Source organism: Chanos chanos, chromosome 8 (genome assembly GCF_902362185.1).
Source record: "Chanos chanos chromosome 8, fChaCha1.1, whole genome shotgun sequence".
Lineage (NCBI taxonomy): Eukaryota > Metazoa > Chordata > Actinopteri > Gonorynchiformes > Chanidae > Chanos > Chanos chanos.
In genome coordinates this window covers 30,244,728-30,255,547 of record NC_044502.1, presented here as the reverse complement: position 1 = coordinate 30,255,547, position 10,820 = coordinate 30,244,728, and the positions used below count along the sequence as shown (strand labels likewise).

The window sequence follows — 10,820 nt, the reverse complement described above, 5'->3', positions numbered from 1 at the left end:
AAATCTTATGATCTTATGCGTAAGAGTAAGAATACAGTCCCTTATTTTCAACAAGTCTTTTGCGTAAGTGTTTCTTGCTAGTAACATGCAGCAATACTTTAAACAGAGAGAACTTTAAAACGTCTTACAGTCTGACACTTGCTGTAAAGTAGCTTAGCTATTGGATCTGTGCTTGTTTCAGGTGAGCAACCTCATGAAACAGGAATTAAAAGTTCCATTTTTAATGGCAAAGAGAGAGAGAGAGAAAAAGAGTGAGAGAAAGATTGAGAGCCTGGGAAGAGAAATCTAGCCACAGTGCTATATTATGATAATCTAGCCACAGTGCTACATTAGAATAATCAATACTGCCAGCTGAAGGGGGGGACATTTTGGAAGTAAAAAGTCTTAACCATCTGTCCGTACAAACTTGGACATGTTTCAAGATATGAAAGAAATGGTGGTTCAGATAGAACAGCTTGCTTAAAGGCTGTGTGAATTTTTTTTTTTTTTTTTGAGGTATCTACTCTGACTGAACTAAACACTTAAACTGCTGATGTGAGTTTACACAGGGGGAAAAAAAAACAAAAAACAATAACCAGCAATTTAAAAGTCCCTTTAAAGGATGAGAAAAAAGAAAAACCCACAACCCGCAATCCTTTGGGCAAAGACCGCAGCACGGTTGGGACAGATAGAAAAAATGGGAGTGATATGATGACACAGAAAGAGAGGGAAAAAGAGAGAGAGAGACGGGGTGTAGGAGGTTCATGATCACTCCTCTAGTGATGCAGTCAGGGTATCTACGCAGCTGCTGTCAGTGTCAGAAGCCAGTGTCTGCTCAGTGGACATGGATGAGATGTCGTTTATGGAGGAGGACTGGGAGGGTGTGGCACTGCTGTTTGCCACTCCGTCGACTGCAAAACGAACAGAACACAGTCACAAACGTAAACGCAAGCACAAATATAGTCTATATGATCCATACACTGTACATAATTACAGGATATTACAGCATGCTCTGAGAGGTCAGACAGCCCAAAATCAAGTACTAAGAATGAAGGAAAGATTAATGTGTTCCTTTGCTGAAGATCACTTACAGACACACTCCTCCTTTAGCACTCCATTTTTGTTCCTCTCCTCCCAGTCCATCACTTCTTTATAGATCAGCTCTTTAAGAGAAAGAGGAGATATGCATTTGCGTAGTCATTCACAATAGCACGGGCCAGTGACATAAGCATTAGGAGATGCTGACGACTATATATCTGAAAATAACTCTAAAACATCCATACAAAACTGTTTTAAATTCAAAGACAGCTGTGAGGAAGCACACGCAGGATAGGACGTGAGGAAAAAAGGTCCTCAGACAAGCTGTAGACACCTGCAGGATGTTGTTTTGCTACAGATAATAGCATCCATATACAGGCCTGTGGCAGTAAAGGAGAAAGTACCTTTCCACTGTTCAATGCTGTGCTCCCTCTCTTCCAACTGCTTGTCTGATATCTGTGGGGCAGGCTACAGAGAAAACACACATGAGGAAAAAAGGTCAATTAGACAGCGTTGTTCTCCCTCAACTCACGACTGAACCAAATACGCAGAGTTCTACGAGAATGACCATAGACATGGAAGTTCTACTGACCGCGTCAGCCTCAGCTGGATCGTACCACACGTGAATGTAGGGGTGGTTCAGAGCCTCCTGGACTGAGATACGACTCTCAGGATCAATCACTAGCATCTTGGAGAGCAGGTCCCGAGCTTGACTGGCTACAGTAACAACAGCGAGCAGTATAAAAAAGATTATATTTAACAGTGTTTAGTTTAAAGTAGTAGCCTGTGTATTGGAACATTCTGTAACACTGGACTCAGTTTTAGTGTCAGGGAATGGATGAAATGGACGAATATCTGTCACTTGGTGCATCAAATTCTCCTCAGTTTGTCAACTCCCACTGTCTCATATAAATTTATTAGCATACAGAGGTGTCACATACAGAGATAATAAAAAGCAAGGTAAGAGGGTTTTAGACAAGTAAAACTGTAATGTAAGCGTGTAAGGCTTTAAAGGGAAAACCAGCGAAGGCTACAGAGAAACAAAGAGAACAAAGAGCAGAGGGGACTCACTCTTAAGTTTGTCGTGTTCGGTTTCGTTTGGGAAGGCCCAGTCTGGGAAGAGCTCGCTGAAGCTCACACCTGGGAACTGAGGCTTGTTCATTACGTAGTTCCTTACTGTCTCCATCAAACGGTTCATGAACTCCAGAGAGGGTGTGCCCAAAATCTCTATGACCTTGTTCCACTGGTCAATATCTGAGACGGGGCAGGTTAAAGACACAAACTTTGAATATGCTGTTGAAAAAAAACCCTTCCATGCCTCTGAAGAGAGCAGATGATGGAGAACTTAGCTACTGGGATATGTCCTGACAATGTTCACCTGGGTGTATGTCCTGAAGATGTTTTTTAAACGAAACTTTGGATCATTTTTTTTTTTTTAATTTTCAAAAACAGCACTTAACAGCCTCCAACTCACTTTAAGCATATGTTACTAAACTACCCACAGCAATTTTGCTCTTTAAACCACATGCTGAAATCAAAAACAAAAAAAAAAGTATACATTTTGGTATATGAATAATCATGTTTATTCAATTGCAAGAAAGCAACCGTAAAAACTGACTATGTCAGCAAGGAGGAATTTCCCTGAAACAACGTGGGTGAAAAAGCGTGTAATTTCCCCTTAAAAAGGTGTTATTTTAATATTTGACAATATTTAATGTAATTAGCACATACACACAGACTACTATGGACACACTCTTACCCACTCAAGACAATGCTTTCTATTTTTATCCAATTAATGCATTTACGGCCATGTTCTTGCTGCTGCATAAAACCTAACACTGCAAATCAAAGGAAGTGGCTAGTATGAATGAACTGAAAAGGAAGTCAGTTCTGACACCTCACAGCTTTCTGAGTTTTAGGATGTAAACTGCATATTTCATTAACATTTTTACACCCATACAAGAGAGAAAGAGAAAGAGAGAAAGAAAGAGAGAGAGGGAGGGAGAGAGAGAAGAGAGAAGAGAGAGAAGAGAGAGAGAGAGAGAGAGAGAGAGAGAGAAGAGAAGAGAGAGAGAGAAAGAGAGAGAGAGAGAGAGAGAGAGAGAGAGAGAGAGAGAGAGAGAGAGAGAGAACTTGTTGAAAAGATACGATCTGTGCCCTGGAATATGACGCTTCCTTTGACCATTTCTCCCATGATACAGCCCACAGACCAGATATCCACTGTAAGACAAAGACACACACACACACACACACACACACAGTTTACCTTCATGAAGCACACTCCCCCCCCCAAAAGAACCCCTCGACATTGTGGTCAGAGAGCAACAGTTTTACCGTTCTCTTTGTACTTCATGCCCAGGATAACCTCAGGGGCTCGGTAATATCTGGTCACCACATACGGAGTCATCATGAAGTTTGTGCATGCAGTCCTGGCCAGCCCAAAGTCCAGGATCTTTAAAGTGCAGTCGGACTTCACCACTATGTTACTGGGCTTCAGATCCTAAACACAGAAACACAGAGATGAGGTTCACACTCTAATTCGCATGGTGATAACACAATATAGTGCTAGTGTCCCAACATACCATTCATTCAAATTTGGTCTAATGACAGTCACATCTCTCTCTCTCTCTGTGTGTGTGTGTGTGTGTACACATGGAGAGAGATAGATAGATAGATGAGGTTTAATTTTAATATTACATTGGAATCAAGCATTTATAATTAAGCACCTCCACATATTCACAGCTGCAAAACACCTACGGACTTTTGGCAAAAACCAGATGAGCTGATACTAATCAACTGTGAATAAGAGCCTCACAGATCTAAAGCACTTACATATATATATATATATATATATATATATATATATATATACACATATATATGTGTGTGTGTGTGTGTGTCTGTATCTATCTATATATACAGTATATATACACACACACACATATATATACACACACACCCCCGTGTGGTGGTTTGCCATCCCCTGGTGGGTACGTACCCTGTGGATGATGCCAGCTGAATGCAGGTGTCGGATGCCACACAGGATCTGGTAGAGCAGGTAGGACATTCTCTCATGGTCCAGGTCCATGTGGATCACTTGACAAAGGCTGGCATCCATCAACTCCATCACCAGGTACCTGAGAAAACCACATGCTCTATATTCATACAACACTCTGGTTCAGCAATTTCTAATGGTAATAAGGCTCTGGACTGTTCTCATGGTTTTAGGGGCCGAACGCTGACAAGAAAAATACCAGATGATCTTCAAAACTGAAGAGAGCAGCTGTTGGATGTAGCTATCTACATAAGGACTTACCTACCCCCGGGCTGAGCCCTAATCTACCCCATTTAACAAACACAAAGTCATAAGCTGTAACTGTAAAATAAGATGAAAGAGATGGAACGTCTCCAATATGTATGGTGTGCACACTTAGTTGCTACAAAAACGCCCTCAGAGAACAATTCCCAGCATCCCTCAGGCAGTATAATACTGCTTACTAAGCAAAAGGTAAGCACAAATACATTAACAAATCAGGACTTACAAATCCTGGAACTCTTCCAACGACTTCTGTGGTGTGAAGACATTGAGCAACCTAATAATCTGGAAAAAAGAGGGGGGGTTCGGGGGGGTGGGGAGGTGAGATAAAGGTTGAGGGAAGACGGTTAGACTGACAACATACGTCTAGCCACCGCTGTTCTCCACCGGACCATGAAATGTGATGGTGCAGTCGTGACATACATTTTTGTGGTTGACGCATTTGAGCAGCACCAGTTCTCTGTAGGCCCGCTTGGCGTGAGTCTGGTTCTGAAAGGGTCGACTCAGTTTCTTCACTGCTACGGGGATTCCCAAAACGGTGTCCAGAGCCGAACTTAAAGGGAAGGGCAGAAGGAGGGATGGAGAGAGACCATAAATTATTATTATGCCACACAGTAAACTGGTTATTCAAAGGGAACAAAATTTGCCAAATTAAAAACATGGCACAGTATCCATAGGCAAAGTAACCATACAATAGATTTTACACATTTTAAAGTGTTATGTACTAGTACTTCACTATGAATCCAATACATCAACAGCCATTGGCAAGAGACAGAACCCTTTTGCGACAGAATGAGCAATCTGTCTTTTTCTTCTCTAGCAGCAAAAAAAGCATTAAAGAAAATCATCTATGTTTCACAAATCAAAAATGAAAAACAGGGCACTTTAAATGTATTTCCTCAACTCAAAACCAGCACAAGACTGACTTGAGTGAGTGTAATAGAGCCCTCATAAAGCTTTAGCTCCGCCTCCCATACCACCTTCAACCCCCCCCCCCCCCCCCCCCCCCCCCCCCCCCAAAAAAAAAAAAACAAAGAAGAGGATGTATGGAACTTTGAGGTGACACCAGATGATCACAAACAAAATATCAATGAATGAGCAAATCTTTTCCATACAAATGAAACATAAGAAGAAAAAAAAATGAAAATCATACATAAACCAGACTTCATGTTGGTGTCGCCCTGAGGAGCCTAATTATTGGTACATTAGTACAGTCACCTCTGTTACACAGGAGAACAGCCAATTCACAAATAAAGCTGTGAGTGTATGAGTATACAGAAATGAAAAACTGTGAAAATTAATGAGATGAACTTTGAACAGATGTACCATTTTGAGTGTGGGTGTTTTTTGTTTCCAAAGGCAATGATAAACAATGATGATAATTTGAAATACTAGTAGGGTGCTGCCTATGCTTTTAGGGAGCATGTGAAACATGACAATGAGAGAGTAAATTACAAAAACTCAGTAAAACAACAGCATAAAATATACAATGCGCGGCAGATTTAACAATGAACAATGAAGCTGTCAAAAGCAGACAAAGATTCCAAAATGTGTAGTCTACATTTTGTCAGCAATAACTTTAAATGGAGTAAGTCACAGCCTGTATCTTCTGAGTCACCCACGTCGATGGTTATATCTGAGCAGAAGAGCTAGGATGAAAAGGGGGAGGTTAGATGAGTTTGGAGAACAAACTGCCCACTCACCAGACAATGCCCTGGGCTCCAGAACCAATGGCACGGAGCTGCTGGTACCTTGTGAGCACGGTGAAGGTGGAGTCACCCACCTGCACACTATAGAAGTGCCCCTCCCTCTCAGTCATGACTCCTCCCACTGGGCACCGCTGAACAGATCAAACCTGTTACGGACAAACCAGAGCACCAATCCAGTTTAGCTGTGCCTGTGAGATGTCAAACTCACTCATTAAATAGCCTAGTTACAGAATGTTCCTCAAGTGTTGGTTACATCCACTGATGATACTGGTCAATGTGGTGACTCATTCCCAATGATTCACACACATACTGCATAGGGACTGTGAGGAATAGGGCAGGATAAAGAAGAGGATTAAATGCTACTGCAGAGCCAAGACTGTACCAGAACAAAGAGCTAAAGCTACAGTCTAACCACACACACTCACAAACACACAAATAAACACACACAAACACACATACAACACACAACACACACACACACAGCCTGAGATATAATTTGGCTTAGACTTTGCCCTGCAGTTTACGTAAGAGTGAAGAACTGATTAAGCTGAGCTGAACCCTGTGTCTTGGACCTTTCCTCTGAACATCTCTCGTTTTTGTATCTCTCTTTCTACTCCTTCACTCTCTCTGTGTCTCTCCTATCTTCTATCTTTTCTTCAAACCTCTCGGGATTTTTCATGACGGCACCCTCACTTTTCCCTCACCGTTCAGACTACAAGATATTTACCCCCTTTCTACAAGGCGCTGTTTAGGTTCACAGACTGACATTGGCTTTTACATTTTCTCTCATCTTTTCCCTTTTCTTTTACGTAAAATCATCCCTTCACAAATCAGAGAGAAAAATCTGTCACCCAAACAGATTCTCAAAAGCTTTTTCATCTTGGAATGTCCTTTGATTCTAGTCTGTTTCATTCACTATGAATTCAACACATCAACAGCCATTAGTACAAGACAGAACCCTTTCGCAACAGAATGAGCAACCTCTCTCTTTCTTCTCCAGCAGTGAAAAAAAAAACTATCAAAGAAAATCCTCTGTATTTTACATATTTCTGTCTGGAAGCCACCACAGGAACTTTTGTTCAACTTTTGTATAATAAACTACTGGACTTGGTTAACAATTCTATATAATCTGACCCACTGTATGTAGGATACGTTGGAGAACACAACAACTGGAACCAGCACAACACACAATTAGTCATTCATTCATCTGGAGGGTTGTAAACCAATAGGGTTTTGTTTCAGTGCTTAATATGCATATACTATCTGCATGATTCTTCTTTTTCAGCATTTTGCTAAGCTGAGTCAGGTGCGCCTAAGTAGGGAGGGAGAAAGAGCTTCTACACACTGCCAAGCTACACTAGTTTGTGTGTTCTCACATTAAGGTTGAGAGCCACCTTCTGTATGCCATTTTATCCAATCTGGGCATAGATAAACATAATCGAGTTATAGTGCACTCAATAATCTAATATCTTAATGGAATGCCCCCCTCCCCACACACATACACCCCTCAGCCTGTCCAAAGCAGTGAAGCAATAGACTCATATTTACAGTGAGTGGTCATGGACAGACTCCAGACAAACATGATGGTAAACAGTCTGTCAAGCAACTTGCATTTTCACTACAAGATAATGCTATGTGTACATGTCACTGTTATGAAGAAAAGCCAACTTCAGAAGGCAAGAAAATAACTGAATCACAGACCCTCCTTACAAAACGTTTCACTCCAAATATTCCTTATTACAGAAGAAATATGACATGAGAACAGTCCTGTTAAGTAAGCGTCTATAAGTCAGCACTGAAGGCTCATACCAGTCATCTGCCAGATTACGCAGTAACATCCTCAACCCATCTTAACTGTAACAGCATTTACTTTAAGACTAAATGCTTGGTCATGCATTTCATATGCATCTTGACATTCCAGCACCACAGGCATGTACACAGTCATAGAATTTTAGAATGTATGAATATAAATGGACAGACATACAAAACAATGAAAGAGTATGCATACACACACACGCACACGCACACACATAACCCACAGGCTGGCTGGACCTGATTCTAGTTATCTCTATGATGCTGCCTGACACACAGGATCCTTGGGCAAGATGACATGCACACACATCTCTCTCTCTTTCTCTTTCTCTTTCTCTGAGACTCTGAGTCTGGAGGAGTGGAGTTCAGATTGTGCCGCCGGGCAGTGCCTCTCTCAGTGAATTACTCTCCTGCTAGCCTGTCTCCTCCAGCAGCGGTAAATCACGCTGATAAAAGCTTGGTCCTGTTTTTGCCACAAATACTGCACCAAACAGGTATATCAACTCCTTGCCACACCCCTTATCACATTTATCCCTCTATAAAAACTAAACATATCAGGGCTCCATTTTTCCCCTCCTCAGCACTGAATGCAGAACAGGAATGTTTTGAACTACATCCCTTTCTGCTGCAGCCGAGCCATTACATCACCTGTGTGTGTGTGTGTGTGTGTGTGTGTGTGTGTGTGTGTGTGCGTGTGTTTTTGTGTGTGTATGTGTGCACCCGCGTGTGTGTGTGTGTGTGTGTGTGTGTGTGTATCTGATGGGAGAGGCATCCTGATGAGAGACACCCTAAAAAATCAGTGTTCTGTATCAAACAGGTCTGCAAAATTGGCATGTGATACACAAACAGAGCCTTCTTTTAGGTCAATTGTGAGAACACACAAACACACTAGGGACAGTTGTTATTGTCTAAAGTCGCTTACTCAACCATTTGGGCAGACATTCAGCTAAAACACAATACACACTTATGCTCATATAAGCACTATCACGCACAATGAAACACACGTGCTCTATTGAAATCTCTGAGGAAAGGTCAAGCGGAAGAGGCTAAGAGCCCTATGGTATGGCACTACTCTGGTGACCTAGGATGGCTCAACCAAAGAACCTTCCTCTTTGGATGTGACATCACCATAATATTATACCTAATTAAAACATTTCACTCCATGGGCTCCGTCTAATGAACTATAATTTATTAAATCAGTGATACTTCATGATATAATGATAAATATCTCTTCTGCATCAAAGAGGTACCAGAATGATCCCAGATATGTAGTAAGCAGACACCGAGATGCTTCTGAAAACATGACTGGACAGTGGCAGCCATAGCCAGCATATGCAGAGATGGACAAGGCTCATATGCTTTTGTTTATTTATTTATATATTTATTTATTTATTTTTAGGATAGCATTCGTGTAATGGAAAACAATAAACTGACTACAAATGCAAAGCAGCAAGACATTTTAATCCACAAATTGAAATTCAAGCTGAAATGGTGTGGCCAATTAGAAGCATAAAACGCCACCGGGTAAACTGATACACTAACCGATCGGTGCCTGAGGCTACGGTCGGACAGGGAGGAGAATTCAGTTCATCACAAATTTCTGTTCAATGTTATTTCTTAGAAAAAGCTATGGCATATCAATTTAATGAGTGACAAACCAACAGAAATCCAACTATATTCAGTGCTTTATTGCTTAAAGGATGTTCTGGACATCTTCCAGTTTCATATAAGAACATTTCATTCGTGCAGGTCTTGAGACCCGTCTGTGATATCGGTATGACTGGCTTTGCTGGCAGTTTCGCACAACTCGTTGAAAACATGGGTCGCCAATTGCCACTAAGTTACATGCTCTCTAAAAAGGGCAAGTTAGCCTCGGAGTTGCTAGTCAAAGCCGGTGAACGACAGTTTTTCCTCTCCACAAATACAAATGACGTTCGCATTCATACTTTTCCTAATCTAACTAACTCCTCCATCAATAGATTGCGACTAATGCTTAGTCGATTAACGACATAATGTTTTGTCATCATGATCCATGCCGCTTGAGCTTGAGGCCAAAACTGCTGCATTTTTGCTGGGCGGTCAGGCTAACCCACAAGTAGTAAGGCTGTGACTCCCGGCAGACTGCACCGCCATTATGAGTCAACAGCAACTGTAATTATTAACATTACATCTTACATGTTTTAAGAAAGCAGTGAACTTGGACAAGAAACTCCAACATGCGTGTGGACTGTCAAGTGGGGATGACATTTTGCTAGCTATTACCTACCTCCTCTTCTCGCTTTCCCCAGATCACTCCCATGCATAGACTACAGACGCGCGAAACTGCGGAAGTGTCGCCAGTAATAACTGACACATAAAAACAGGTTTTTCTAATACCTTGGTTATACCAGGGCTCTTCTGAAATCACTACCTAAGTGGTATCCACAGCGTTGCACCTCAGTCTGGGTCATGACTGTAGGGGCGGAGGTTTGTGGGAGAATTATTTCGACGGTTCTGTATGCGAGCAACAATGACGTAATCGCGCAGCCGTCTAGTCAAGTTTTGTTGCAAACCCAGAAGTTGAAGGAAGTAGGCAAATCAGAAACATAGGGTCGTACGATAACGTGTTTGAATGCAGAGTTATCTCACAGATGTCGTGATACTCTGTAAATTTAATTAGACGCGAACTGTACTTTAAAACATCAGACCATATGTATGTTTGCATTAGTTTCGTTTTTTCCACTAACACATATTCACATGTTCTGATGGCCTAGTGGAATTCAGCTGATAATTTAATCGTCATTTAAAAATATATTATTTCGAACAAGTCCATTTGGCTGCGCTTTCAGTGAGTTCAGAAATACATCGGATTAAGGAAAGTAAACCATTTATTACAGTACAGAGAGATTCTTATTTATTTTCCCGAATTCTGTCATTAATCAAACATATTTACATGTCTCGTCAAAACAACAATACACCAGTCAATT

The 10,820-nt window shown here is 41.3% G+C and overlaps 1 protein-coding gene across 1 annotated transcript; it reads right to left on the bottom strand.

Annotated features, from left to right (window-relative positions):
• Positions 1 to 521: 521 nt before the first annotated feature.
• On the bottom strand, positions 522 to 10,224 carry mapk9 (mitogen-activated protein kinase 9). Its single transcript, XM_030781159.1, has 12 exons — positions 10,121 to 10,224; positions 6,037 to 6,188; positions 4,757 to 4,886; positions 4,560 to 4,618; positions 4,016 to 4,154; positions 3,352 to 3,517; positions 3,166 to 3,237; positions 2,089 to 2,271; positions 1,610 to 1,734; positions 1,422 to 1,485; positions 1,071 to 1,142; positions 522 to 890 (listed from the first exon to the last, which is right to left on the bottom strand). Exons 2-12 carry the CDS (start codon positions 6,150 to 6,152, stop codon positions 748 to 750), a joined length of 1,269 nt encoding a protein of 422 aa, XP_030637019.1. The 5' UTR covers positions 6,153 to 6,188; positions 10,121 to 10,224; the 3' UTR covers positions 522 to 747.
• Between the last annotated feature and the right edge of the window lie 596 nt (positions 10,225 to 10,820).

What these genes read in the sequence shown, in the direction of transcription:
- mapk9 (XM_030781159.1), bottom strand. Translation starts at nt 6,152, where the DNA reads ATGACTGAGAGGGAGGGGCACTTCTATAGTGTGCAGGTGGGTGACTCC. An exon ending in TTGGAAGAGTTCCAGGATTT is followed by an intron (nt 4,155 to 4,559) that starts GTAAGTCCTGAT and finishes TGGTTTTCTCAG; the next exon opens with GTACCTGGTGATGGAGTTGA. An exon ending in CATGAAGTACAAAGAGAACG is followed by an intron (nt 3,238 to 3,351) that starts GTAAAACTGTTG and finishes TTTGTCTTACAG; the next exon opens with TGGATATCTGGTCTGTGGGC.